The 26,094-nt window shown below is 42.5% G+C and overlaps 1 protein-coding gene across 1 annotated transcript; it reads right to left on the bottom strand.

Moving 5' to 3' along the window:
• Positions 1-18,088: 18,088 nt before the first annotated feature.
• On the bottom strand, positions 18,089-21,710 carry fzd9b (frizzled class receptor 9b). Its single transcript, XM_020641725.3, has one exon. The coding sequence runs from the start codon at positions 21,239-21,241 to the stop codon at positions 19,484-19,486; it is 1,758 nt and encodes a 585-aa protein (XP_020497381.1). The 5' UTR covers positions 21,242-21,710; the 3' UTR covers positions 18,089-19,483.
• Between the last annotated feature and the right edge of the window lie 4,384 nt (positions 21,711-26,094).

The following is a 26,094-nucleotide window of genomic DNA, read 5'->3' as shown; positions in this document are numbered from 1 at the left end:
AACAGCCTTCACAGGCCTAGACTGCGCCGGGCTTGGAAAGGGATAGGGGGAGAGATGGGATAAGATGCAGGAAGAGGGATATGGAGCAAGGGGGTGGGGGGAGGCAGACTGTCCATCAACAATCCGGTGGGGAGGGGGGGGGGGGGTTGTTCTGGCAGGCCGTCATAGGGTCCGTCATACATACATTTTATACAACATGTATACTGAACAGATGATGAGTCTTCTGACTACTCAAAGCATTTTTACACTGCACATCCACACCTAGCCATTCACAAACTGATGACAGAAACTGCTATGTAAAGTCACCATCAGAAAAAAAACAAATCCCATTCATACGCTGCCGACGAAGCAGCAGGAGCAATTCAGGGTTAAGTGTCTTGCCCAAGGACACATCGGACATGTGGCTGCAGGAGCCGGGAATCGAACCCTCGACTTTCAGGTGAGAGACGATGCCGACTCTACCAACTGAGCCACAGTATGTATCTGTCTGACTCTGGTTAACACTTGACTTTTAGTGGAACAGTATCAGGAGTAAATGTCCTAACAATCACTGGCAATGTTGTCATAAAATGTGGTATGAACATTCATGTGCCTGTTAACTTTCCTCTAACTCCATCATCAGGGAAAAACATGTCCATGCAGGACAAAGTTATCTATCAGCCCCATCTGTAAATTGCAGATGGAAAAAAGCACACTGTAAATAAAAGGACTTTATTGGGGGGCTGACTCCATAAAAAGCTTTAGCTTTTTGATTTCTAAATGTGTTGCTATTGAAGTGTATGAATCAGCTCAAATGATAGCTGAGCTCAAAAGGAAAGCAGATACCATAGTTGTACACTCTTTGTTGAATTATGTCATTTGGGTCGTCCTTGTTTGTGGTGTTTTATTTTTCCATTTAGGTTGCTGTGCTCAAGGATGAGAATGATTTCACATGATCTACAAATAAATGTGAGAAGAGCACTATTAACATATCACACACAAGTTATGTTTGTACATTTTGTATTCTATAAAAAAAACATGTATTGTGTAATGTGAAATAAGTATTTAGTTTGGGCTGATGTGGATGGATGGTCTTGACCTGAAGTTCCCCTTGACTTTCAGAAAGTTTTTAGTGATTTTTAACTCATTGTTTAGCTGTCAAAGTCTGTAATTTATTGTTTTGGTTCCCTGTAATCTTTCTCATGACTTCATTTCAGCTACAGCAGGCAGATTTTTTTTCACAGATAAAGCTCTCAAAACCGACCTACATTTAGTGTGTGAATAGGTGCTGAGGAGTCAGATATTTCCTGCAGATGTAGGTGTAGACCAAACACAGAACTAAAAGGGAGTGAGGAGATTCAGCTGCTGAACACAAATAAACGATAAGTTTTCACTGTAACTGCTGGATGTGTAAATAAGCAAGTGTTTTCTCACACATTCACATAAAAGGTGATAATATGCTAATGTTGTCTTCATAACGTGTCTCAGCTGATCATTAGGGTTTGACACAAAATTCAGCTCATGTCATTTCATGTGTCACCATACATTAACCTGAAGCGAATTATGGAGAAATATGACACAGTTATTACAGGTCTCAAGCTGCATCCACAAATCTGACCTGACAGGCTAAAACAACAGCAGGTGCTCTCTCTCTAACAAGCAAACAGCAAACACTGTCCATGCGCACACTAATCTTTGAACCCAGGACAAACTGACAGCAGCAGAGGATGACCAGGCCATCTCCTCAGTGCGTGCATGTGTATAAGCAGAGCAGAGAAACCCATCCAGCAAATATTGACCTCAGGTCCAAGGCTGTGCACAGAGCTAGTGCAAAAAAAAGTGAGTTTGAACTCTCATTCCAGCAGACGTGATGTACTACATGTGAGGGGAATCTGTCAGTACTGTGACACAATAAAGGATTTTAAAGCGGTGTAATCATAGAAGCTTTGGTTTGAAACATCTGAAAAATGTGCACTTAGAAAAACTACGTTTTTCTCGCATCCTTATTGTGGAGTGCTTATGTGCTTTACACCTACGGACCTGTGATCAACGTGCTGATCCCATGTTTCTTTCCTTCCCGTAAGAAGAATGCAAAAAGAGGAGGTGTTCTTGGAAATACACAGTGCCAGTTGCTTTGTGCAACTCAGGTTGAAATGCTTCATGGCTGATTTTGTCATGTTTCCTGCATTTGTTTACAACTTATCGATATTGAAATTAAATTTCGGGACGTGAGTGAGGGGGGGGGGGGGCACATGTCGGGCTGCCAGTTGCTCACCTCTGCCCTAGGGTATTACTGTAAGAAAGTATGACTACTTCTACCTCCAGTGACTGTTTAGGACTAAGTTAATTGGTATTAAATGAACATCACAATATAAATGGTGCCAGTATGGTAAATGTATGGGTAGATGTATACTGCTTACCTTTGTCTTTATAAAGTTGCTTTAATAGTTGTTGTTGCAGCTGAATATCCCTTTTGCTGATCTCCATTGGTTTTACTTCTTATCTTGATACAGTGATGTAGAGGTGCACAGAAAGGGTTCCCAAGCTTTGCCACGCCAAGGACCCCCATAGCGTTAGCCATCTTAATATATGTCCTTATTTCATTTTATGAACTCTGGATAATCTTACTTATCCATTTCAATGAATGTCCTCTTTTGCAAACAGTCATTTATCATTTCTGTCTTAACAATAAACATTAAATATTCTGTAGAAAATTTGACATATGAAGAGGAGGCAGGGAGCTAGTTTTTAGTGGTAAAGCAACTTTCTTATAAATCAGTGTCACTCATAACCAGTGCTCAATTCTGATTGGCTAGAGTGGTGCAATATTTTTTATAAATTGAAAGATTTGCGTGGAAAAATAACTTATAGATTTTGATGTGTAGTCATTAATAACATCTATAAAAAGACATACAGTCTATTCAAATGTCACTGAGATAAGGTAAACCAAAAAAACCTCAAAGGATAGATTGGAGAGGTGGGAAAAAGACAAATAAATTGTATAGAGACAAAACAACCTTCTAAACCAGTGATACTCAACCCGAGGCTCTCGAACCACATGTTGCTCTTTTGGGACTAGTTGTGGCTCTTTTAGGTCCTACTTGAAAAAAGAAAATCCAAAATAATTCTTTAAAAAAGGGAAACATTATCAGCAGAAGTTATTCTTTGCAAGTCATGTGACTGTGTTTCCCAAACATATTTTAGGAAAGAAAGAGGTTTTTTGATTGTGGATCTTGAAGAAATATTTTTTAGTCAATGTGGCTCTTAAGTCTAACAAGGCTGAGTACCACTGCTCTAAACTACATAATGCATCAAAAATGATGAACTAAACCACTGCTGCCAAGCAGCTGACTCAAAACCAAATTGTCCAGGAGACCCAGAAAACACTTAGGAAAAACAAAGACTGCCAGGGAGACCTTCACAGTCCAAACTACCCAGCACCTGAACTTCTTCACTGAGAGACTAGCAATGGAAAACAAATACACAGAAAGTTCTTTGTTTGTTTGTTTATGTACACACAGACAACAAGCAAAGACAGCCAAAGAAGAACCTCTGAAGGTGAGATAATGAGTCAGCACAGATCACTAGAGTCCAAGTGTATATATCAGCTCACCACACCTGCTCTTAATCAAGGCCAATCAGCCACAAACACACCTGACTCTGAACTGAGTTGATTCCTTCACCAACCTCCGTGAGAAGCTAGAGACAGTGCCCTCACACAGCGTGTGTCAGTACTCTGGGACATCAGAATTAGGTTTGTTTATGGGTGCAAAAAAGAACCCTGCTATACTGGCTAGATAGGGGTGAAACAAAATAATCACCAAAAGAGGTAGCTGAAAATCTATGGACCTTGACATTAATAAGTTTTAACACATCATTATTTGTTTTAAATGTAGTTAGGGTAACATATAAAGATATAATCTAAGTCATTAAGAGGATCACTTTAAAAGGAGCAGATTCATGAATACATGGCAGAGAGGTTACAAAAGCTTTGATGATATAAAAAGGAATCATGTGCTGTTGATAATAGGCTTTTATTGTGGTTATGTAAGAGATGGGATTAAATCTCACCTGACATCCTCTAAGATGGTCTTCAAAGTCACCTGATCTTAAACTGGACCAGCAGTGCTCCCTCACCGTCATCAAAACACCAACTGAGAGGATAACTTTTCAGAGACAAGAACAGTTTAAGTCCAAACACACTAAGTCTGCTCTGTAAGCTTGTTGAGGTCTGACACCTTACAGAGACAACCCCTCTGTACCTTTAATAGCTTCACCTTTGAATGACTCCAGAGATCAAACATTTATAAATATCTTCCTACATGTTGAGCAGGTCTTTATCTTGAGATGCGGTTAAACCGAGACTCTCTTGCTGTGTTTTTGACACCTGTCCCACGGCTGCCTTCACACAGAATGACACAGCGAGTCAAACTCTCCTGCTGGAGTCGGTATTAGGATGCATGAAGGAGGTTTTGAGCTGTTAGCGTAAACTGGATTTGTGTCATATCATGGCACACTTCAGAATGAGCTCAGTCAATAGTCTATCAGGCTGGCAGCTGTAGGAACACACAGAGAAATGAGGACAAGAGGGAGAGAGACTGAAAATCCCTGACAGTCTGCCAGAACAGAGAGAAGTGAAGTAACACAATCATTCACTGAGCATAAAGGTGTCCTGAAAATGGAGTGCCAAAACCAACTTATATGGCCGCAGTGATGACATGCCCTCAATTTCTCTTTCCCATCTGCTTTAAGTGCAAAGTACAAATGATTATTAATGCATTATTCACAAAACAGAACCTTCTCCCCCAATTTTCTCCACTCATGTGCATCCTCTGCCTTTGATGATATAACCAAAGTAAGAGTGGGGAAAAGCGAGGGAGTGCTGAAACGGAGGAGTTCAGAGGATGGCTTTTCTCTTGGGAACACAGAGCTCTCATCCCAGAGGGGATCCTGCTCTCTTCTGAAATCTTCCTGTAGACCAGGCTCCAAACAGCAGCATTAACATATCAGTCATATATCCTCTCTGCCTTGACTGCAACCAGACACATTCAGTGCCAAGTTACACACTTGGCCTGCTTACTCAGCCTGGCTTTTCATCAAACAGGTACATGTAGGTTATACCTATACCAGTTGTTTCGTCTTCATGAATAACATTTTCATTTGAGATTTACATGATGGAACAAATCTTAGAAATGTTAAAGGCAATCTGAAAAACGACAAGAGAAAAATAACCTCAGAATCACCCGGGGATTTCTTTGAACTCCGGGATCCAGATATGGCAGCAGCAACAATTGGATGAGCACGCTGCGGGGAAGATGAAAGGCAGTCAAACTTGTAGTCGTAATAAGTGGGCTGAGGCCTTTCATGATTCATATGGAGGCTTCATTTTACCGTTCAGTCAAGCTAGTGATCCTAAATGTTGAATAGGCTTGCATATATTTGGATTCTTTGTTAAAGCTCAGCTGTGGATGATAGAAAGCCATTTAACTTCCTCCTACAGGTCTATGCACAAACAGGGATGGTTCTCACGCACTAAACACAACACTGTTGTGTTAAAAGAGTATTTCAGCAAATTAATAATTAGGCCCATTAATTATCTCGCTGACCATTACAAGATTGGCCATGCTCTCATTTCTGTGTGCAATAAACTCCAGTAAGGAGACTTTTTTTATTTTTTTCAATTGGAAATAATGGGTCACAGCTCACAAAAAAGATAAAATGTTGCCTAAATTCAGTAAAGAGGACATATTATACCTCGTTTCCACCTTTTACTATAGTCCCCTGTGGTCTAAATGAAACATCTGTGCTGTGCTTTGGTCAAAATATAACATGAATCAAGCACCAGAGGAGGTTTGTGACCCTGTATAAACCAGCTCTCTCAGAACGCTCTGTTTTGGTGTGTGTGTCTCTTTAAATGCAATGAGCCCCCGCTAGACATCACTCCTACACTAGCAAGAATAAAAATGGCAGACCTGTGCTAAAGTTTTGCTCTAGTCTGGGGGTGGAGTCCATGGGTGGAGATACCCGGGGAGGGGAGGGTATTTCTTATCCAGAATCCCACTGTGACGTCACAAAGAGAGCAAATTTGAAACTGAGAATTTGTCTCTGTGTTATAAGACTTATGCAGACCACAAACAAAGGACTGGATGGTTTATTTCACATTTGGTGGGTCGGTAGACACTCAGGTTACCCAAATATATGTTCAAAAACACTGTAAAAGTGGATTTTTCATAATATGTCCCCTTTAAGATTTTCTATGCGTTCCATGGATTAGGACAGAGTCAAGCTTAGCTAACTGTCTGCAGGCTGTAGTTTGTTATCCTACTTACTTTCCTACTCACAGTTACATGAGAAGTTTGATTCAACTCTTACGTGTGTGTTATGAAGCTAAAGCCAGAAGGCCGCTATGTCAAAGGAAACTATTCAGCTATTCTCTCACAAAAAATGACAAACCATGGCCTTCATGAGTCAAGGTTTTTCTGTTTTTCTATGGAAAGTAAACTAAAATAATTTGTTATTCACAAGAGCTTGCATGTAATTTAAGTTGTGACTTTGGACATGCATCTTCTTTTGAGTTCGTGAAGAATTAAGATACAATTTATTTGTCGCCATTATCTTGTGTCTTTAAAAGCAGATAAGATTAGTGGAGATAGAAACAGTAAATACATGACATTCATACCTGTGTATGTGTGTGTGTGTGTGTGTGTGTGTGTGCACAGACTTAATGCCACCCATGCATTAGTCAGTGCCCCAGTTGTGCCACCCCAGTCAAAACAGTCTGGACACGCCCCTATGGATACTGCAATTTTCAACAAAGCAAAACTGGTGACCATCTACATTTCATTACTTTCTGTGAAGAAGTACGAGTATAATAGTATGGACCTAGCTAGAATGGATTCTATTTTACAGAAACTTACGAACACAGCGCACTAATTAAGGTTCATGTCATAAATATTTGGCCTTTTCCCTCCAAAGTTACATGACGGCCTTGCTGTGTCCTTGCTCTTGTTTCAGAGTGTGCATATGCCAAGTGAGGGGGATGTGAGCAATAAATAGATTAAAGTGTGTAATGGTCCAATAACTACCCCTGCACTGCCCCATGATGCACGGGTGATTCACTTAAAAGAATGGAGAAGGTTGCAGCTGTTAGGTATGACTTAAGTTCAGCTTTTTCGTTTAGTCATAAACTCTAGGTGAGTGTGTACATATGTATGAGTGTGTGGGTGTTTATATGTGCAATAATGTGATTATAAAGTCAATGACTAATAGCAGAGAAGGAGTAAGAGAGTCAGAGAAGAACAAAACAACACTTTCAGAAATACCTTTGCAAATGTAGGCATGAGAGTAAATGTGTGCAAAAGGACAAACCTGTGTGCACTTTTTGTGTCTGTGTGTGTATGTTTGCCAAGGTGTGCTTGTGTCTTAATAGGAAGCAGTCACTGGGCTGCTGACGGCTCCATAAAGGAGCCTTTGAATGGCTTGGCTCTGGTAAATTCATAGCAGATGTGAGGAAAGAATATCCACCCAGGTTGAGTGGCCCTTCACTGCGAAGGCGACAGGAGTCCAATCCAGGGGAGGCAGACGGACGTCAGACAGGAGCCAGGAGGGACACACACACCCACACACACACCCACACACACACGCACACGCACACACACACACACACACACGCACACGCTTTCACGTTGGGTGAACTCCAATTAGCCAGGAGGGGAACTCTGCATGGCACTAAACAGGGGACAGGAGTTTTTCTTTAAAAGAGAAACTTGGAGTTCCCTGTGTTTCTCTGTGTGCAGGTTTTCCATTCAAGTGTACAAGTTCAGGCCAGGTGTACGCTTCAGGGATGGCCTCCACATACTGGATCTTGCGTTCTGGTTCCCTCTGGACCCACGGAGTTTGGAGGGCTCAGAGGCCAGGCTTTATGCCACCTTTCCTGGCTGAGGGGTGGGGAGAGACTGGCGCCTCACTGCCAATTAACATCCTCTCACACTGAGAGCACGGCCAGGTAACACATGATAGGCCTGTCTCTCTCTAGCAAAAGGGTCTGGCTGACAGTCACGTTGGGGGAGACACATTAACTTATCCATGCGCTGGACATCTGTCAGTGATACTACAGAGGCAAGAGATTTTTTTTAAGGGTGAGAACAAATAGTAGAGTTAGCCTGGAGACAAAGGGAGACAGTTAGAGTGGCTTCGTCCAAAGGAAATAAAATCTGGCCACCAGCATCTCTAAAGGGCGATTACTTAACGTGTTCTATGTCAATTGTCTTTTCAGTACAATAACAGCAATGACATCAGGACTCAAGGGAGTCAATGCACATTATAGGCTTGTTTTTATTGTTTGATTTCATAGGGACTTAACAAACAAGTTTGTGTTACAAGTGAGGAAATCTGCTGCTAGAGACAGAACAGGTGGCTGTTTCTCTCCCCCATTTTATGCAAAGCTATACTTAAGTTAACCTTTAGTATTACTTTGGAATAAGGAACGCTTACAAGTTCGGATAAGTTCACAATGTTCAGACAGGAGTGTGGTCTGAAATAAACAATATGACATGAGACATCAAGTCTGAGGATTCTGACAGAGTATAAGAAGAGGAAACAATAAGCTAGTTATTGAAAGTCAAAAATTACTCAAAGATAAGAAAAGAAAACATGTTCTTCAATAATGAGCTATAAGGTTAGTGCAAAAGTTTTATGTTCATTGTGTGGTAAGAACTGAGTGTAGCAGAAAAGAGGATTGCACAGCATTTAGTCACACTGTCTTCAAACATGTGGATTAGCATTATCCCTACGTAACATTTGAACTCATGTACTGACTGTAAACGGGCTAGGTGTTTGTGTTTCCAGTCACTAAGCTAAGCTAAGCTAAGTTAAACTCTGCAAAGCTAATCAGCTGCATGTAGCTTCATATTTAATATCCTGGTTCCAATGTAGTATCCATCTTTTCATCTAAACAACAAGACAGAGAATAAGGATTTTCCCGAGATATCCATCCTGTCCTTTTAGTTCAGAAAAGAAAGCCATAAAATAGAAGTCAAATTTCATCTGGACTACATGTAGACATTAGTGTTTGTTGTAAAAACTGTCTCTGCCTTTTTGTTAAAAGTGTCTGGCTTTTTTTTTTTTTTTTAACAATTGGGCCCCAGGGCTCATTCACACACTCCCTGCCCCCTCAAGGCAATTACAACTGATAGATGGAGTTTAGCTTTATTACCTGTGTTGCTATAAACAAGGTGTAGATACAATGAGAGCTTTTTTTAGTTTTAAAGTGATGAGGGACTTCATGTGCCAGCTCATAAATGAGGCCCCAGCACTTTGTATCCGGAGGCGATTGGTAAACACAACATGAGCTCAGTCTCACTCGTAAACTTGCTGCTCCTACTGTGACCATAATGCAAGAGCTGCAGCAGTGTCAGGATTTTACTTCAGTAACAATGTCTTGCAAAAATCTTTTGCAATCTGACAAAAACCTGAAAACCACATAATAAGAATAAGATGGATGAATTTAGTTGAATGTCGTTATCCGGGTTCTCGGACTTAAATTTGTGCTCTGAGCCAGTTGACAGAGGTGATCTTGCATGCAAGGGTGCTTCTGGAAAACCAGACTCTGGAGAGTAAGCTGAATTTTCTGTAAGCAATATGCCCTGCTCTCTGTGTGTGTGTGTGTGTGTGTGTGTGTGTGTGTGTGTGTGTGTGTGTGTGTGTGTATGTGTGTGTGTGTGTTTGGGGGGGTACGGGCCCTTTGTCTGTAACTCAGGCTGTTCCATCTGACTGCAACTGAAAACAAACAGGAAGAAGGGAAATTTCACACCCTGGGCACCTCCTGAGCAGATAAATCGCTCAGTCTGTATCTCCTATCCTACATCTCGCTGCATGTTTAGTCGATTTGTTTGGGTGCTTTTTTTCTGCCATCAGTCTGTCTTGTCTCTCCTCCTGCCTTTCTCCTTTCATTCCATATAAGCTCAGGGGATAGACAAAGCCTGGGGGGTTGTCCAGCGGGCATCGCTTTCACTTTTAATTAAAACTTCACACCCAAATAAATGTTGCTTAGTATCACACCCACTCATATCGCCCTATGAAAAGAGCCCGCCGGGGCCAGATGTTTGCCTTAGCAAGGATAAATATCTAAGTGGCAGCTTTCTCTGTAAGGGAATCTGCTCCCTCTGTCGTTTCGTCGGATTAGCCAGGGTAAGGAAAACATGGGGATCGTGTTCTGCGCGTATCCAACTCTCTGGCTGTTCAGCATAAACACTATGAGTTCTTGGCCTCCCTCACATCCGCAGCCTCAGCTCCTCTACCACATCTCCTCGGCTCCTGGGGTTCCCGCGCAAGGTTTGTTTTAGTAGCATAGCCCCCAGAAGAGTGTTTGGTTGTGTTGTGTGTCACACTCAGTGACTGTTTGATTATGTTGAGTGTTACATGGTGCGAGTGTGCATGAGCAGAAAGGCGGGGGACGCTAATCCCTCTCTGCTTTTTCCTCTGCTGCATGGCTTTTGTCTTCGCAGGACACTTCACACTGGAGCTGTGGAGCAATTCATTGAGCTGCTGCTGAGAGGGGTGGGCCGATAGGATGTGAGGGTCTGCACACACCAAAAATACACAAGGAAGGGCTATTTGTACATGCACAGCTAGAAAGAAAGGATGATTCAAGGACACTTCAGTTCAGCTCGGTTATATATCTGGCTTGGTCTGCATTTGTAAGTGTTCAGATTCGAATTTGATTTATAAAAACTGCAGGTATTTGCATTGAAACAACTTTGTTGTGCAAGAAAGAAACATATGTTGACTAATCTGGACTGGGGTGTTTCTGATCGCAAGTTAAAAGGTCCAGGTTGTAACAGCACTGAATTTGTTTGCAAAGATTTTGTTGTCAGTTGTCAACAAAGGACGAAACAAACCCTGACTCAAAAGAGTCTTTTTATGAATTTGCAGCCTCTGTAGGTTCTCTTATACATGCTTGGCAAGTGATGGTGGGGGGGAGTTGTTCTTATTTGGAGCGGTTAATGAAGCAATCTACGACTCCTGTGAATCTAAACGAAAATAAGCATTCTAATGTGGCAGAATGCAATTGGACTGTTTGATTGATATTCAGCTTATAATGAATCTAAGCACTGTAGTTTGAATCATCTTTATAGATGTTTTGTGCAAAATTAGACAGACTGTGTTCTCATCAAAACTAATATAATTTGACCTTTGGGCCTCAAACACATAAATCTGTCTCAGAGGTTTAAAGGGTAAACATCTCTTTGGTGGACCTACTGAAAGGTCAGATTTTTGTTTAGTGTAAGACAAGGAGCTTGATCAACACTACTATATTTAGTAAAGGTTCACAAACCAAAAAAAGCTGAGGAGCAAAAGGCTTTCTCTTGGACAATAAACTGTAACAATATAATCAAAAGCAAACTTTAAGTTTCAGTACTTCAGTCAGATTATTACATTGGCAAATTACAATATATCCTCTGAACTGGATAGAGCAGAGGTATAATGCTACATAGAATTCAAGTAAAGGTGAATTCATATGATTTGCTACTTTGTTTGATTTGGGTATTTGTATTGCATGTGCTGACATTCATCTTGCACATATTATCCACTCTGAGAAACCCTCATTGATGAATAAGCATGTGGCGTCTGCGAGGAGGAGTATCTGGGGAAACTTAACGATGCACACTTTTATCATGAGTAAGCTCTGTTTAGCCCTGCTTGGCTGTGTTTTGGAAATCAGCCTGTAGCATGGCGCACCTGGCCCAGTTGGGTTCTGGTTTGGGGCTACAGGCCGGCCCCACTAATAGGCACTTGAGCCCCCCCCCCCCGCACACACATCCGCCCAATACCATGTTCTACTTAATGAGGCTCTACACTGGCCTGTAAACAAGCCCAGATGCAACCCCAAAACACACACAGGAAATGTCTCATGACCATAACAACACCGGGCTCCTGCCAGCTCATGCATGATGGGGTGTGAACAGGAAGGCTGATCCTTGCAGGTTTTCTCCCTCTCTGCTCCACCAGCACTTATTATCCTCAAGCTAAGAGAGTGCATGTGGTACCGCTGCTCCAGCTCTCGCTCTCCATGCCAAATCCCCACTGGCCGCCAAGATCATCACAAACCGCTGCCTAGCTCCTTTTCCACAGCCTACAGTTACAGTATGTACACAAACCACAGTTTATTCAGCACCGTGTTGGACCTGACATGTCAGCCTTGACACGCCACAATAGGAACAATGTCTGCTTCTGCACAAAGAATATCTCTCATGCAACAAGGTTTTTATTTTACTTGTAGGGGGGCTAAGGGCCTTGACAAAAGGTCCAGTGTTAGAGTGAGTGTGGCCCCAGCTGGTTCCCTTTACTACATAGACCTATACAGTGATCAGCCTGAGTCAACAGTCCTGGCCGGAAAAAGGGTTTAATTGATGATAGGAAACTTTTTGGCCAAATGGGTTCGAACTGCCCCTAAATGTCCCAGTGAATTTTACCTTTGATTTTGGTCACAAAATACACAGAGCACTGGAAAGCATCAGCAAAGATTAAGACACTGTATAAAGAACAGACCCCCCCCCCCCACACACACACACACACCCCTAACTGCTTCACCTTAATTAGCCAATTGCATTCCTCCATACAAACCTCTGAGCTGGTTCACAAAGGACTTTTATACCTTTAGACAGTCTGGTTGTGTAAAAACAGTCCTCTGTTTCAGACATGGGTCACTCCCTCTGCCACTTGTCTATTAAACGTCTGCTAATTTTACAAGAATAGTTGGACATTATGGGGAAATATCCTTAATGGAGTTGGATACAAAGATTTATACCAGTATACAATTGTTAGTTTAGCAAGTAGTGAAATTAAGAAACTGTTAGTCTGGCGCTGTTAAAAGGTAACAAAAGTCAAATCAATCAATCTTTGATTGTATTCACTAATAAACAGAAACGGCCTGCAGAGTTGTTCTTACCAAAAGACTTTTGTGAGAAATTATTCAATAAGTGTTTTATCTTGATTTTAGTTAATGTGCAAATTAAATTTGGACAACTTCTGAGCAGAGAAAGCCTCAAACCCCCCCCCCCCCCCCCCCCCCCTGACATCTTTGGCGCCCCCCATCCCCCTGGGGTCTTGGGCCCCAGGTTAACAAAATGCATATACGACCCAAAATCACATAGTCTGAGTCAAAATTGACTTTCAGTGGCTATAATTCTAATAAAGGCTAACCAGCTGCTAGCTGTGGCTTCACATTTACTGACCAGACATGACAGTGGTATTAAACTTTTAAGTAGGAAAGAACATTTTCTTACAGTTCAAACTCGTTTCTCTGTCAACATTGGCAAAGACACATACGTACTAATTTCATCAAATTGTATAAGCTTATTCTGTCTTTGTAAAAGCAAGTTTGTGAGAAGTGATTAAGGCATCTTTAGAGCCAGCAGGTCCACAGTGCCAAGTCTACAGAGCTCACATCATCTAAAAACTTTGAGAATCAAGACAGTCAATATGAAACACAAGCGAGTCTTAAAAAGAGGAGAGAAAAAAGGCTAGACAAGAACAAACTTCAAAACTCCAAATCAAAGAGTGTGAAATGCAACAGAGAATAGCAGATCCTTACCGAGCCTGGGGCTGGGGTGGGAGGGGTGTGTGTGTGTGTGTGTGTGTGTGTGTGTGTGTGTGTGTGTGTGTGTGTGTGGGGGGGGGATCATTGAGTGTGTGTGTGGGGGTGTGTGCCTCGTCTCTCAGAACACAGAGCCAAGGGGTGAGCCTTTGATGGCGGAGCGTGACATGAGCACATTTAGGATGAGGGTGAAGCGGCGGTGTGACAGCAGACACACTTGCCAGACGACCCAGACATGAATCCGAGCTGTTCTGATCCATTTTTGGTTCCTGTTCACAAACAACCTGTCTCATATCAATTTCTCCTTGTTTCTTGAAAGCTGGACTGAAGACCTGTCAAGTTTTGTACCATAACGCTGGAATCATTTCTCTTCAAAGTGGCACAGATTTAAGTTGCATCTTTTGGAGTTCTGTGATTAGTTGTTGGTTCTTTGGTCGTTCAGTCAACGGCACAACCAAAACACAGGGGGTTCAAGATGTTCAGGAGGGCCGGAGTAAGTTTCAGGGCCAAGCTTAGACTCCCACATCCTGTCCTTTTACACCCCCTCCCTTTGGAGTGCTTCTAAAAGCAGTCATTGCATGGGTTTGTGTTCTTTGTTGATGCTGTTTTCACATTTTTTTTGGTCCTTTGTAACTCCTGCTCCCTCTCTCTTTCTCTGGGGAGAGACTCTTTGGTACAAGAGATTAGAGCGGGTGCTGCCTAGCAACTGAATAAAAATGGCAGCTACAAAGGGGGCTCTCTCACTCTCCAACGTCTGACCTACATAATCCCAAGCCTCTGATCGTGCAACATAACAACATGATGAAAGGCCTGCTGTGATTTAACGCTCAAACAAATACTTGCCATCACTGACCCCTTGGCTCAAAGAGCAATCTCGCCTGCCGCAGAGCACCAAAGGGTGACTTCGGAAATCTTGACGGTGCCTAATTAGAAAGGAAGAAGAGGCTGTGAACACTACTGGAAATGAGATGAATGTGTTTGAGGAGATGGTTGCAGAGTGGCAAAGGAGATTAACAGTGATCACAGCAATGCTGTTGGCTTCAGAGAGCGAGCGCGAGCGGCGGAACCTCCCTCTGTTCACTGATTCATCTCTCCTTCAGCCACAGGCAGACGCAGCGCAGGAATGAGTACAGAGGGATGAGAGAGCTTTACTTCTCTGTCTTCTGCTTATTGATCAAAGAACATGAAAACAAAACACTGGAAAAAAGAAGATACAGCTAAAAGCAGGAAACTTTTTTCTGGAAACTTTCTCCTCCTGCGCTGTGTTCTTAATATAGTCTGGCCATAACTCTTCCATGATACCTCTATGTTCTTTAGCATTCACTGATTCATTTGATCTGCATGGTTCACAGCAGATTGCATTCATTTGACAGGTGTGTTTTCTGAAGCCCTGCGAGAACGACAGGTGAATGACATCAAACATTCTGAGTGCATCTATTCTTGATAAACAACCAACAAAGGTGACAGGAGGACGTATCCATTTATTCTGATATATGGGTTGTGTGGCGCTGATGTCCTGATATGATGATGATGTAATGAAATCTGAAATCTTTGCTACAACTATATGAACATTATAACTCGTTCACTTTTACTATCTTTGTTGTGGAAACATCAGCCTCCTGAGCTCGTTTCTTATGCATTCTAATCTGAAGTATATGCATCATTTTTCATAGCAAGGCCTTTGTTGTTGTTTGGGAAGAGATATCCCTGCACTTTCATCTTCCTTTAACCCCATAAAAGGTATCTGATTTCCCAGAAGGAGTCCTTATTCAGCATTTGGCTTGTGGAGGGTCCACAGTTATATCTATGTAAATACTGTATGGCTATATCTCAAATTCATTCAATTTAATTTGTTAATTTAAGTTCAAATTGTGCTTTGGGTCCTGTATTTTGAAATTAAAAGTTGAATTGAAACCTAAAAGTACGGTCCTTCAGGTCAGATGAAGTAACCTCAAGTAGACCCTTAATTTCCGTATGCAGCAGTTTGCCTTTATCATCCAGTCTGGCTTAAAACTGTAGAAAAAATGGATGTTTTCTTCCTTTAACAGTTGGAATAATTCAAACCCAAGAAAGAACTTTAACAACATCCAGAGAGAACATGAAGTGAGATCGGATTGATTTCAATTGTAGATAGACTTCTGTTGATTAGATAACAACATAATGTATTGAATAGAATAAACTGAATGTATGTCTCCCTCTGCAGTTCTTCTGAAATGAAAAAAAAAAGACACTGAACAACACAGAGATCCTCTGTGCTCTCAAACAGACTTCTAATCTCTCTCTGCTTGCGTGCTTTCATTTCACAGGCGTGTTAGATGCTGCAGAAATATCTCAGCTGCTGCTTCTCCTCACGCACTTAACAAACTGAATCCTCATTTCAACCAAAAAAAAACTCACCAAATACTCAAACTGGCCTGTGCAGGTTTTTTTTTACCTCCCCATGTAAATGTTTATGTCTGCGTAGCGATGTGAGTCAGCATGCGTCTGTGCTATTGTGTGTGTGTGTGTGTGTGTGTGTGTGTGTGTGTGTGTGTGATCTTGTATGTGTTTGAGGAGCAGCAGCAGCGTACTGTGTGTCTGATTGGGGTCTGGTTGCGAGGAGTGGCGAGCTGTGTGAACTCTGGTGCTCTCTGACTGCCGCATTTTCATGGAAAGCATCTCTTTGGGGGCCCTGCAGGTTTTCAATGCGCTCATTTACACATCAAAACAGCACAGGAAAGGGATAGTGCTCAAGGGGGAGAGGGACTGCAGAAGGGAGGGAGGGCAGCGTAATGAAGGATGCTTTATTTTCTCTTTTCCCCCCTCAGGGGTGGGCAGAGGTTTAGGTCTATGAGGGAGGCACATTGATGCCATAATGATCGCCTTTAATCAGAGCCACAACCAGATGGAGGGATTTCTCCTCAGCAGACAAAAACATGGAGTCAGCAGCTAAAGCGGGATAACCTCTGAGGTGTTTTTACACCTTTTCATAGAAAACAAATTGTGCAAATCCTGAGTAAACAGACCGGCTTTGTGTTGAATAAGAGTCAATGAATACACTTTAAGGCGCACAGTCCACACAATGAAATATTGCTGAGAAGCCAAAAGAAAAAAGTGTTGCCTTTAGAGGGAGTAGGCTCACTTTTGGCCTAGACAAAGTCAGTCAGCGACTAACTCTGACACTATTTAACCTCCTGAGCCAGCGGAGAAGAAAAACAGAGTGGAGACCCAGCCAAGCTAAATCTTTCGAGCGAGGTCGAGCTTACTAACTCCTGAAACTGCAACTTACTGGAAGACGGGGTGGGGTCTTCTTCAGAGAAAGCCCGGTGTCAATTGGCTGCTTCTTCAGACCTCAGGTGTGTGTGCGTGTATGTGTGAAGGGAAGGTGTTCCCGCCAGCCACATCTCTGGCGCCAAAGGAACCACAGCTCAAACAAACTCTGATTTTTGGAATGAGTCTTTCTTTCTGCCTCTATATCTGAAGCTGTGTGAGCTGTGTGTTATTCCTTTCCTCTGCAAAAAAGAGAGGAGCTAAAAATAGCTGCCAGTGACCTGGAAATGTAGTGATAGAATTCTTACTTTTGGAAAAAAAAGAAGCAGAGCAAAAGACGCCCTGTTGCTGCTATAATAAGTCATTTCTGTACACCTTCATATTTTTAAAACCTGTCTTAGCCACATTTGGCAATACATGGAAAAAAACAAGAAATGCATAAAGGGCAGGAAAATGGAAAACATAACTGCTGAGAAGGGAAATTAAAGTTTAAACAAAGCATTGCCCTCTATATAACCTCCATGTATTTTACCCTATGTGGCTCCCTCCTTCCTATCTAATCAGCTCAGGTGGGACAGGCTGGTCTGTGTCTCACACAGCAAGTGTTTGGCCTCACTGGGTCATGTCACTGGTGTGTAAACTGGGGAGGAAGCACGCGCCCCTGATCAGATCAGACCCATGAACTGGAACATGTGGCAGAAACACCAGCGGCCAGCGCGCTCCAAGAAAAACAGCCCTATTTAATAGTTAAATGCGATCCACACAGTGTCAGAGTCCAGGAGTCGCTGCGCTCGCCTGCCAAGCCATGGACAAGGTCTACAATGGCTGTATAATGAAAACAAAAAGGGGAGGATGTTGGTAGTTAACACACATCTCGTTCTGCGGGAGGAAGGAATCTGTAATTGAAGTTAACTGAAGCGTTGCACAGATCCCCACATGCACAGGGTAGAAATGTGGTTAATCCACTACATGTTTGATTACTGCTGTTACGTGTTTAGTAAATGAACACCAGAATCATGTGAAACAAGCCGGAGAACATTATCGTATTACATCTGTAGCTGGGATTACAAATGGGGGGAAAAAATAAAGAAAACAAAACAACTTTTAACATCTGGAGATGTCTGCGAGCACACGCCTGCCTCACTGCCGAGACTTCAGTAATGTAATGAAAACAAGCTCCTGGTCATCACATTTTTTCCATGCTATCACTCCCATGTGCTGCTGCTGCTGCAGAAGGTGACCCAGCACACAATAACACAAGCATACACAATCAATCCTACTGCTGTCAAACACTCATTTCCACCATGTTGGGCTTCAATGTGCGAGTGCACTTTAATTGCAAAGTCCTGTAACATCCAAGATATTTATTTTCACATTTTTATGAACCACCTTGTGCATCATGAAATGGACTTTATTAGTGAAATTTTAGTTGCATAATAGTAATTTTGTTTTTTATATGGCAGTGCAATCAAATTCAAACATTTAACCATGTAAAGTGGTTCTTTTGCTTATCCTGTCATTTATATCAGAAATGCAGCTTCCAGCATCAACAAACCACAAATTTAAATAAGAAGATAATAATCCTTCTACTCAATGAACAACCACAGCTTTGAGTGCCTGTGCTTAACTTAAATCTGCCAATGAAGCCATGCAATAAGGCTGAAATCCACTTCAGATTTCGTCCTCTCAGATCAAAGTGCTGAGTGTTTGCCCAGGGATCAAATGGAGCTGCGAGAGAGGGCAACAACAGTGATTCTGCAGAGGGATTAAAACGGTCATTAATTAAATATATTCCTCCGCAAACTGCTCCTGCATTTTTAAGACGATGATGCAAACATTAAGGCTTGCTAGGATCGTCACTCTATTCATCAGCTATTCTCTTTGAGGATTATTGTCAGGGACGCCTCTGGGATGTGAAGCATGCTCTTGGAAGACAACACATTTGGAGGGGAGTCCCACTTAAAAAAAAACCCGCCTGATATCCTAGGAGAAGAATGACAGGAAAAATCAGGGGAACAAAAACAAAATGAGAACTAGTTTGGATTTGAAACTGTTTAAGGTCAATTATTCATCATGAGCTTCTCTGAGACAGACAACAAAATGACGACATTAACACAAGATTGCTGAACATGAATTCCACAAATTTATTTTCCTCAAAAAAAAAAAAAAAAAAAAGCCAGAACCAGAATTCTTATAAAAGGCACTTAAATTTCCCTTTACCTTCAATAAATGCATCTAAACAACAAATCTGATAAGGTGACCTTTAAATTAAATATATTTACAATAAATAAAACATTTATACACATTTTTACAAATCCATGCCACTTTATAGCAGGAGAAAAAACTCAAATTTCCCAAAGATACCACCCATAACAGTCTTTTTTTTTTGCTTTGAAACACTGGGCACTTCTACTGCACAGACGACTATGTAACAGACAAAATATAGGTTACAATACTGAGCATTTCCCTTTATGCATTGAATACTGTTTATAGATAGTTTCTCATAGTTACGCGTCCCTTGGCAGCAGCACAGCAGTACCTGATAGTTCATTTCATCTGCTCATTTTCTCACAAAGTCTTCAGCAGCTCCTTTCTCAGGTCGTGTGTGTGTTTGCATTTGGCAGTGTGTATGTTTATGTCCGTGTGTCACGCTCTGTCTCAGACATGTGTGGGGTTGTCTGAGTGCAGGTCAGTCTTGGCCATGTGCAGAACCACAGCGGGGGATTTGTAGTGGCAGTGTGTGCTGCCGCAGCTGACGCCACTGCATGGCTTTCTGCTCCTAGTCCTGTCTGCGAGCTTCCTGCTGCACAGGCCCTGCCAGGTCTGCAGGGTCTTAGAGCTCCACACCCACACCCCACTGGTGATGCCCACTACCAGCGACATGAAGATCTTCAGCATGAAAACGGCCACGGTCGGCACGGAAGCCTGCAGCGAGCAGTCCCCGCTGAGGCCGTTGAACGAGCCGCACTTCATCTGCAGCCCCCTCAGCTTCCAGTAGTCCATGTTGAGCCGCTCGTAGAAGTAGCAGACGATGACACAGGTGGCTGGCACCGTGTAGAGGATGGAGTAGATGCCGATTTTCACCATGAGCTTCTCCAGCTTCTCTGTGTTGGTGCCCTCGGTCTTCATCACTTTGCGGATGTGGAAGAGAGCCACAAAGCCGGTGAGGATGAAGGAGGTGCCGATGATCAGGTAGCAGGACAGAGGGATGAGGACAAAGCCGGTGAGCGCCCCAGAGTCCATGCTGCCCACATAGCATAGCCCCGTCAGCTCATCCCCTGCCACCTTCCTCATCGTGAGGATGACAATGGTCTTCAGAGCGGGGATGCCCCAAGCCGCCATGTGGAAGTAGTTGCTGTGGGCTTCGATAGCCTCATGGCCCCATTTCTTCCCCGCAGCCAGGAACCAGGTGAGGGTGAGGATGACCCACCAGATAGAAGAGGCCATGCCGAAGTAGTAGAGGATGAGGAAGACGATGGTGCAGCCAGTTGACTCCAGTCCCTCCTGGATGATGTAGAGCTCGCCATGCTCCCTGTCACAGGCGATGTTCTCAGCTCCAGCCACGGAGCGGATGACAAAGGCCACAGAATACACATTGTAGCACATAGAGAGGAAGATGATGGGGCGTTCAGGGTACTGGAAGCGGTGAGGCTCCAGGAGGAAGGTGAGGACAGTGAAGGCAGTGGAGATGAAGCACAGGATCGACCATACAGTCATCCATATGAAGGCGAAGTCTTTGTCTTGCCTGGACCAGAACACGTCGACAGCAGGGGAGCACCGAGGCGCACAGGACTGGCTCTTCTCCACAAACTGGAACTTGTCTGGGTTCTCGCAGGTGCCCACACTTCCCGGGGAGCGCCCGCTACTGGTGCCTGGCTGCCTGGGCCGAGGGGGCACAGGAAGCATGCCCTCACCTTTCTTGCCCTCCGTCCTGGTTTCATTCTCGGGGGCCTCCATGCACAGAGCGTTGGGGTCGTTCCTCGTGGGCAGCTTGGAGCAGTCAAGCGAGTCGGGCCAGGTGTAGCTGAACTTCTTCATGATGGGGGCACACCTCTCCCTGGCCTGCTCACACATGGGTCTGCATGCGGGGATGGAGGTCGACACTTTGTCCGTGCACATGGGGGCGTAGAGGGAGCAGAGGAAGAAGCGGAGGTGCACATCACAGCCGTAAGCCACCAGAGGAGCAAACTCGTTCAGCTTGATAGCGGCTTCCTTCTGGTCGTCGTGGTCCATGAAGTTGGGCATCCGGGTCAGGTTGTAGCCGATCCCCTGGCACATGGGGATCACGATGGCCTCGCACTTCGCTGGTCTGCCTCGCTCCAGGTCGTAGGAGCCTATCTCAAAGCTGGAGCCAGAAATCACTAGTGTGCACCACAGAAAAATCGCCACCTTCAGCGGACAACCATCCATGCTCATAGCTGAAGTAAAAAACTGAGCCGAGTCTTTTAAAAAGGCGCATGAAAGAGTCGCAATACGGGGGTCGGTTTGAGAGAGCCCCGCTATTTCCCCATGGCGAAAGCAGGTCTAGTGGCTGCCAATACCGATAGCTGCGGGCTACGTTATAATAACAGTCTAAAAACAGCCCAACACCAAGTGTAGCTCAGTGTTTAATTGTAAAGTCTTACATGAAAACGATAAATCCCACATATGTGACAGAAAAGTGTCCGTAACTAAGACGTGACAGTCGAAAACTTCGACCAACAGTGGAGGGAAAAAAAAATCATCAAAATCACACACCGAGAGCTGAGCTTAAATCCTCAAAGCGACCGTCAGCAGCTGCGCGTAAAAAGAAGATAATTCAAAACGCCGTTTAGCTGCGACTCTTGTCTGTCTGTCGGCTCTTGCTCTTCGTCCTCCGCTTTCAGGCTCGACACTGACTTGAAGTTTGAGAGCCGCTCAGTGGGACTCCAGTCAGGGGGGGGGGGGGGGGGGGGGAGAGATGGGGGGGGGGGGGAGGAGGAGGAGGAGGGGGTGGGCGCTCCGTGACGCTCACGTTTCAGCCAGCAGCACCACACAAGGAAAATTATCAGACAGATGCTGGGGGACGGTCAAATACCGCTGACATTATGGCTTTGAAGGGCATTAAGACTATTAGCAAGAGTAAATCAATACGAAATACAAATCTACAAGTAAAAGTGCTGCATTCAATCATACAATCTTTTAAAACCTGACGAAAAACGGAAATTTGGCCGTCATCCTAAACTTTTTCTCATTTTTTTTTTCTTTTCAGTGTAGGCTTACATATAGCCTAGTATATATAGCCTACTTGGGCTTTACTCTAATACTACAAAAAGATAAAATATAGCCCAAGTTACTTTATTATAGGCTTCCCAATAAACATGGCTTTAAATAGGGTGCAGAACAGATCGGTAGGACAATATTAAATGAGCTTTGTGTAGTACTTTGATAACAAGACTCCTTCCTTTATTAAGCCTATTTGAAGTTTCTTCAAGCGCACCTCCAGTGCAGTAGGTTTTTTCATTTTCACACTTCGCTCTTAAAAAATTGATTAATAAATATTTGATATTGGTGCATTAGTCTCACAGCTGCATTAACATAAGCAACATTTGAGACTTGTATCTAACTAGTTAAGATGTAATGTTTTATACTTAAGAGGGAAAATAGTAACGAAGTAAAGTATTCTGCTAATGAGTTAACATTTAAGCAGCATTTTTTACCGGTATAGTATGCAAATAAGTAGTTTGATTTAATGACTTGTAATCCATATAGACTCAGTACATTTTAAACAAGTCAAGTACATAAAAAGCACTATTATTGTCACTGAAATGCAGCAAAAAGTGGTACATCAACATCTGCAGAATGAAATTATTATAATCCCCAGAATTATGGAAACTGCTGAAGAAATTTAAAAATGTCCCCTCTGAATTCCTATTAAGAAATCTGCCTCCACTGCTGTGAGTCAAACACTCAATAGTTTATTTTCCCAGAGCATTAGAAAAAGCCCGCTCCTCTTGTAAAATGATAGTCCCTGTGGCGTTTTACTGTTGCTGACTCATAATTACTCTGTCACCATTTTCTGCTAATGTTTTCATGTAGTATAATGTGAAACTTTATTGAGCCCGGCAGGTCAGTTCTCGTCTGTTAAACAAAGCTGGTGTGCGGTTCGCTGTTTTGCTTATAGCAGTTCAGTGAGGGTGATTGCTTCAAGGGTGGACTGGTTTAAAGGATGGCTTTTGTTAAAACAAAAATATGCATGTACAGTCAAAGCAGGAGGATTTGAATGGATATGATGGAGAAAGACAAACAAAATCAGACATAACATGCTGCAAATGAGATTGTGTGGAGTAGAGGGCTATTGTTTCCATCTAGTGGCTGAATGGGGAGAGTCTGCAGCTCCACAGCTGTTGCACTGAGCATTTGATCTTTTCTCAAACAGGGGAGGAACTCAAGGATTTTGGCCTCTCGCCCTGCAGGACTGAATTGACTGTCAACTGCATACTGTCTCTATTAGCCCCTGTGATGAAACACTATTGAAGGCAGTTTTACACTTAGGCCCTTCTGCTGCTGACTGAGAAATAAAGCATGATGCTATCTTCCACTTTTAAAAGCTAGCCAATAGGCTGCTAAATCAAGCTGTACATACATAGTGTACATGTATGAATCTGGTATCAACAAAAAATATTTTTATTCGAATAGGTTAAGACTTCTTAAGAAGTCGGTATCCTGCAATATTTTCATCTTGTCCAATGAGGTGTAAAATACTTATGCCTAAATACTGCACTTTGTGTTATCGGGCTATACATTTACCTCAGCCTTATGAAAGGAAATCTTTCCTAGCTCTTTCTTGATGACAAATTGAGCCAGATGAAGGTGGAGTATGCTGCAGTGCTTTATCAGATTTGGCTTCAGGTAGAAAAAAAAAATCCTTAAACTTCAAATTAAGCCTGATCGAGCAGGGGAGGAAATACATTCCAGACTCTAAGATGATATCTTAATGTACGTCAATGCTCCAGCTTTTGCTGAATAAAATAGAAATGCTTTGACTGAAGTTCCATTACTGCTAAGCAGCCTTTCCACTAAAACGTTTTCTTGTTCTCACTTCAAAGACGAGGGGTCATTGGAGAGGGTCTGGTGAAGACTGAGTGTGCCCTTAGAAGGCCAAAGATTAGAATCACACAGGCATCGTTCCCCAAGGCAAGCAGCACATATCAGAAAGCATAAGTACCCAAGTCAAAAGCAACGCTTGATCAAGTATTGACCCACACAGCAGCTTGGTTTGTCTTCGAACTTGACCCTCATTTTGTATCAGTGAGGGTTGAACCAAAATCAGTGGCCATCATACAGCAAACATATTGATGGTTATATTAAGATTTGTATTGTTTTTTAAACCTCAGTATCAAAACAAAAATTAAGTTACACAATGATTTATCTTGTGAACCGCTGATGATGCATCATTCCAAGGTAAAATCACAAGCAGCATGCCTTTAAGTGTCACTTTTGCATTTACCAATACCTATTTGTAACGGTGAAAGGTAACAGGTGCTGTTAACGTTGCCTTTATGTTCAATAATAAAGTAAAATGATAAGAAAATTAAGCCCAATGAAACTTTTATAAATATCAATATTTATTCAGTAAGTCTTGTACAGACCATCCTGGCAGTAAGCTATCCCTGATTTCTTTCTTGGTATCCTGGTGACCTCTTGTTGATGGCATGGCACTGGTGTAAACTAGGCCTATAACTAACTGATTTCACATTATGCAACACTTACTGCCTATTGCCATAGATACAGCTAGATAAAACTGAGAGATCTTAGATTTAGTTAGTTCCTATATCTCCATAGCAACCAGCATCACTTTTGTTGCGTTTTTACTATAATGTAATGTGTTGTTCTGTCAGACAGAGCAATGCTTGCCTTTTCTAGACTGTCTGTTTTTGATATGCTTAGCTAAGCTAACTACATGACTAATATATGGACTTTTTAAGTAAAAAATGTATCAATCTTCTCATCCCTTCCCCTTTCAGAGAGGAAATACATGCATTTCAAAAGATACATTTACATACATCATTTGAATAAGGCTATAGTATCTTTTGAAATTGCAGCATAGGGTCAAGAAAGCCTAACTCATTAAAACTGTACATTTTGTAAATTTGTCTACCTTTGTCAGAACTAGCCCAGCTCTTTTCCCTTGTTTCCACATGCTAACTTAAGCTAAGCCTTGCTTAGCTATAGACACGGTTGGTATGGATTTTGTCATCTCTTGGTAAAAAAATGAAATCAGCATAGCTTCCAAACTATTCTTAAAATATTTTAATATCACAACAGTAACCGTCTCTAATTACTGGTTACGTTGAATTTGGTGATTTCAGATTCTCCAACCAGTTAAGGAGACACACTGTCTGACCACACAACCGATCTGTGTCCTGGGCCCTACATTAGGTTACTATTGTGCTTTCTGTGTGTTTTTATTTCTCCTAATTGTGTTATTTCTTCTGGACTTGAGTGGAAAGTGAGGAAATAATAGAAAATATGTGCAGCTGCATTTAGATTCTTAACATTTGCTGGTTTGCAGCGGATTTGTTTTAAGAGGGTCAATGGTATTTACTTTGCCATTTGGAGGAGGAAATGGATAGGCTAAATGCTATTTATTTCTCCCCCTGCTAGCTTTCCCCCGCTCATGACACTGCTGTATGTCAAACCTCTGCATGTCTTTGTAATAACTAGCCTCCGCAAAGAACCCCCCCATCTTTTATTTCACACATTCTTCAGGCGATCCGCTGGAGTGTGGGCCTTGTAATTACTACCTCTTTCTTATTGGTTATCATATATCAGGCACAAAGCTATAAACATCCCGTGGAGAACAATGGGAGAGCCTTGCCACAGCCCGGCATGACATTACTATCCTGTCTGAGATTGTTATGGCTGTAATAAGAGACACCTCAAATTTAAAGCAGTACATCTGGACCAGTGTTCTGCCTTTGACAGCGAGTATAATGGCAAACTGTTGAGGCTTGGATCATGTAATTATCTCTTTGTTCATATTGTGTAGTAATTTGTACCAGAGGAGTGAGCAGACACCGGAGACGAGTGAAAGTTAACATCAGTTTGGATTTGTAGTTTTCTTGTTTTATCATCATGACTAAAGAGTTATGATGTCTCTTCAAGCGACATTTTTCATGATTCAAAGTTGTTATTTTTCTGTAATGAGAGGACAGTGTGCACAAAATGTCTAAGTTTCACTGTTATGCAATTTTATGTAGCGCTATTAGGTGACTGAGTGAAAGGGTCTGATTCACCGCCTTTTATAC

Source organism: Labrus bergylta, chromosome 11, assembly GCF_963930695.1.
Source record: "Labrus bergylta chromosome 11, fLabBer1.1, whole genome shotgun sequence".
Classification (NCBI taxonomy): Eukaryota; Metazoa; Chordata; class Actinopteri; order Labriformes; family Labridae; genus Labrus; species Labrus bergylta.
The sequence above is the reverse complement of the archived record's forward strand: the minus strand, read 5'-3'. Positions and strand labels throughout refer to the sequence as shown.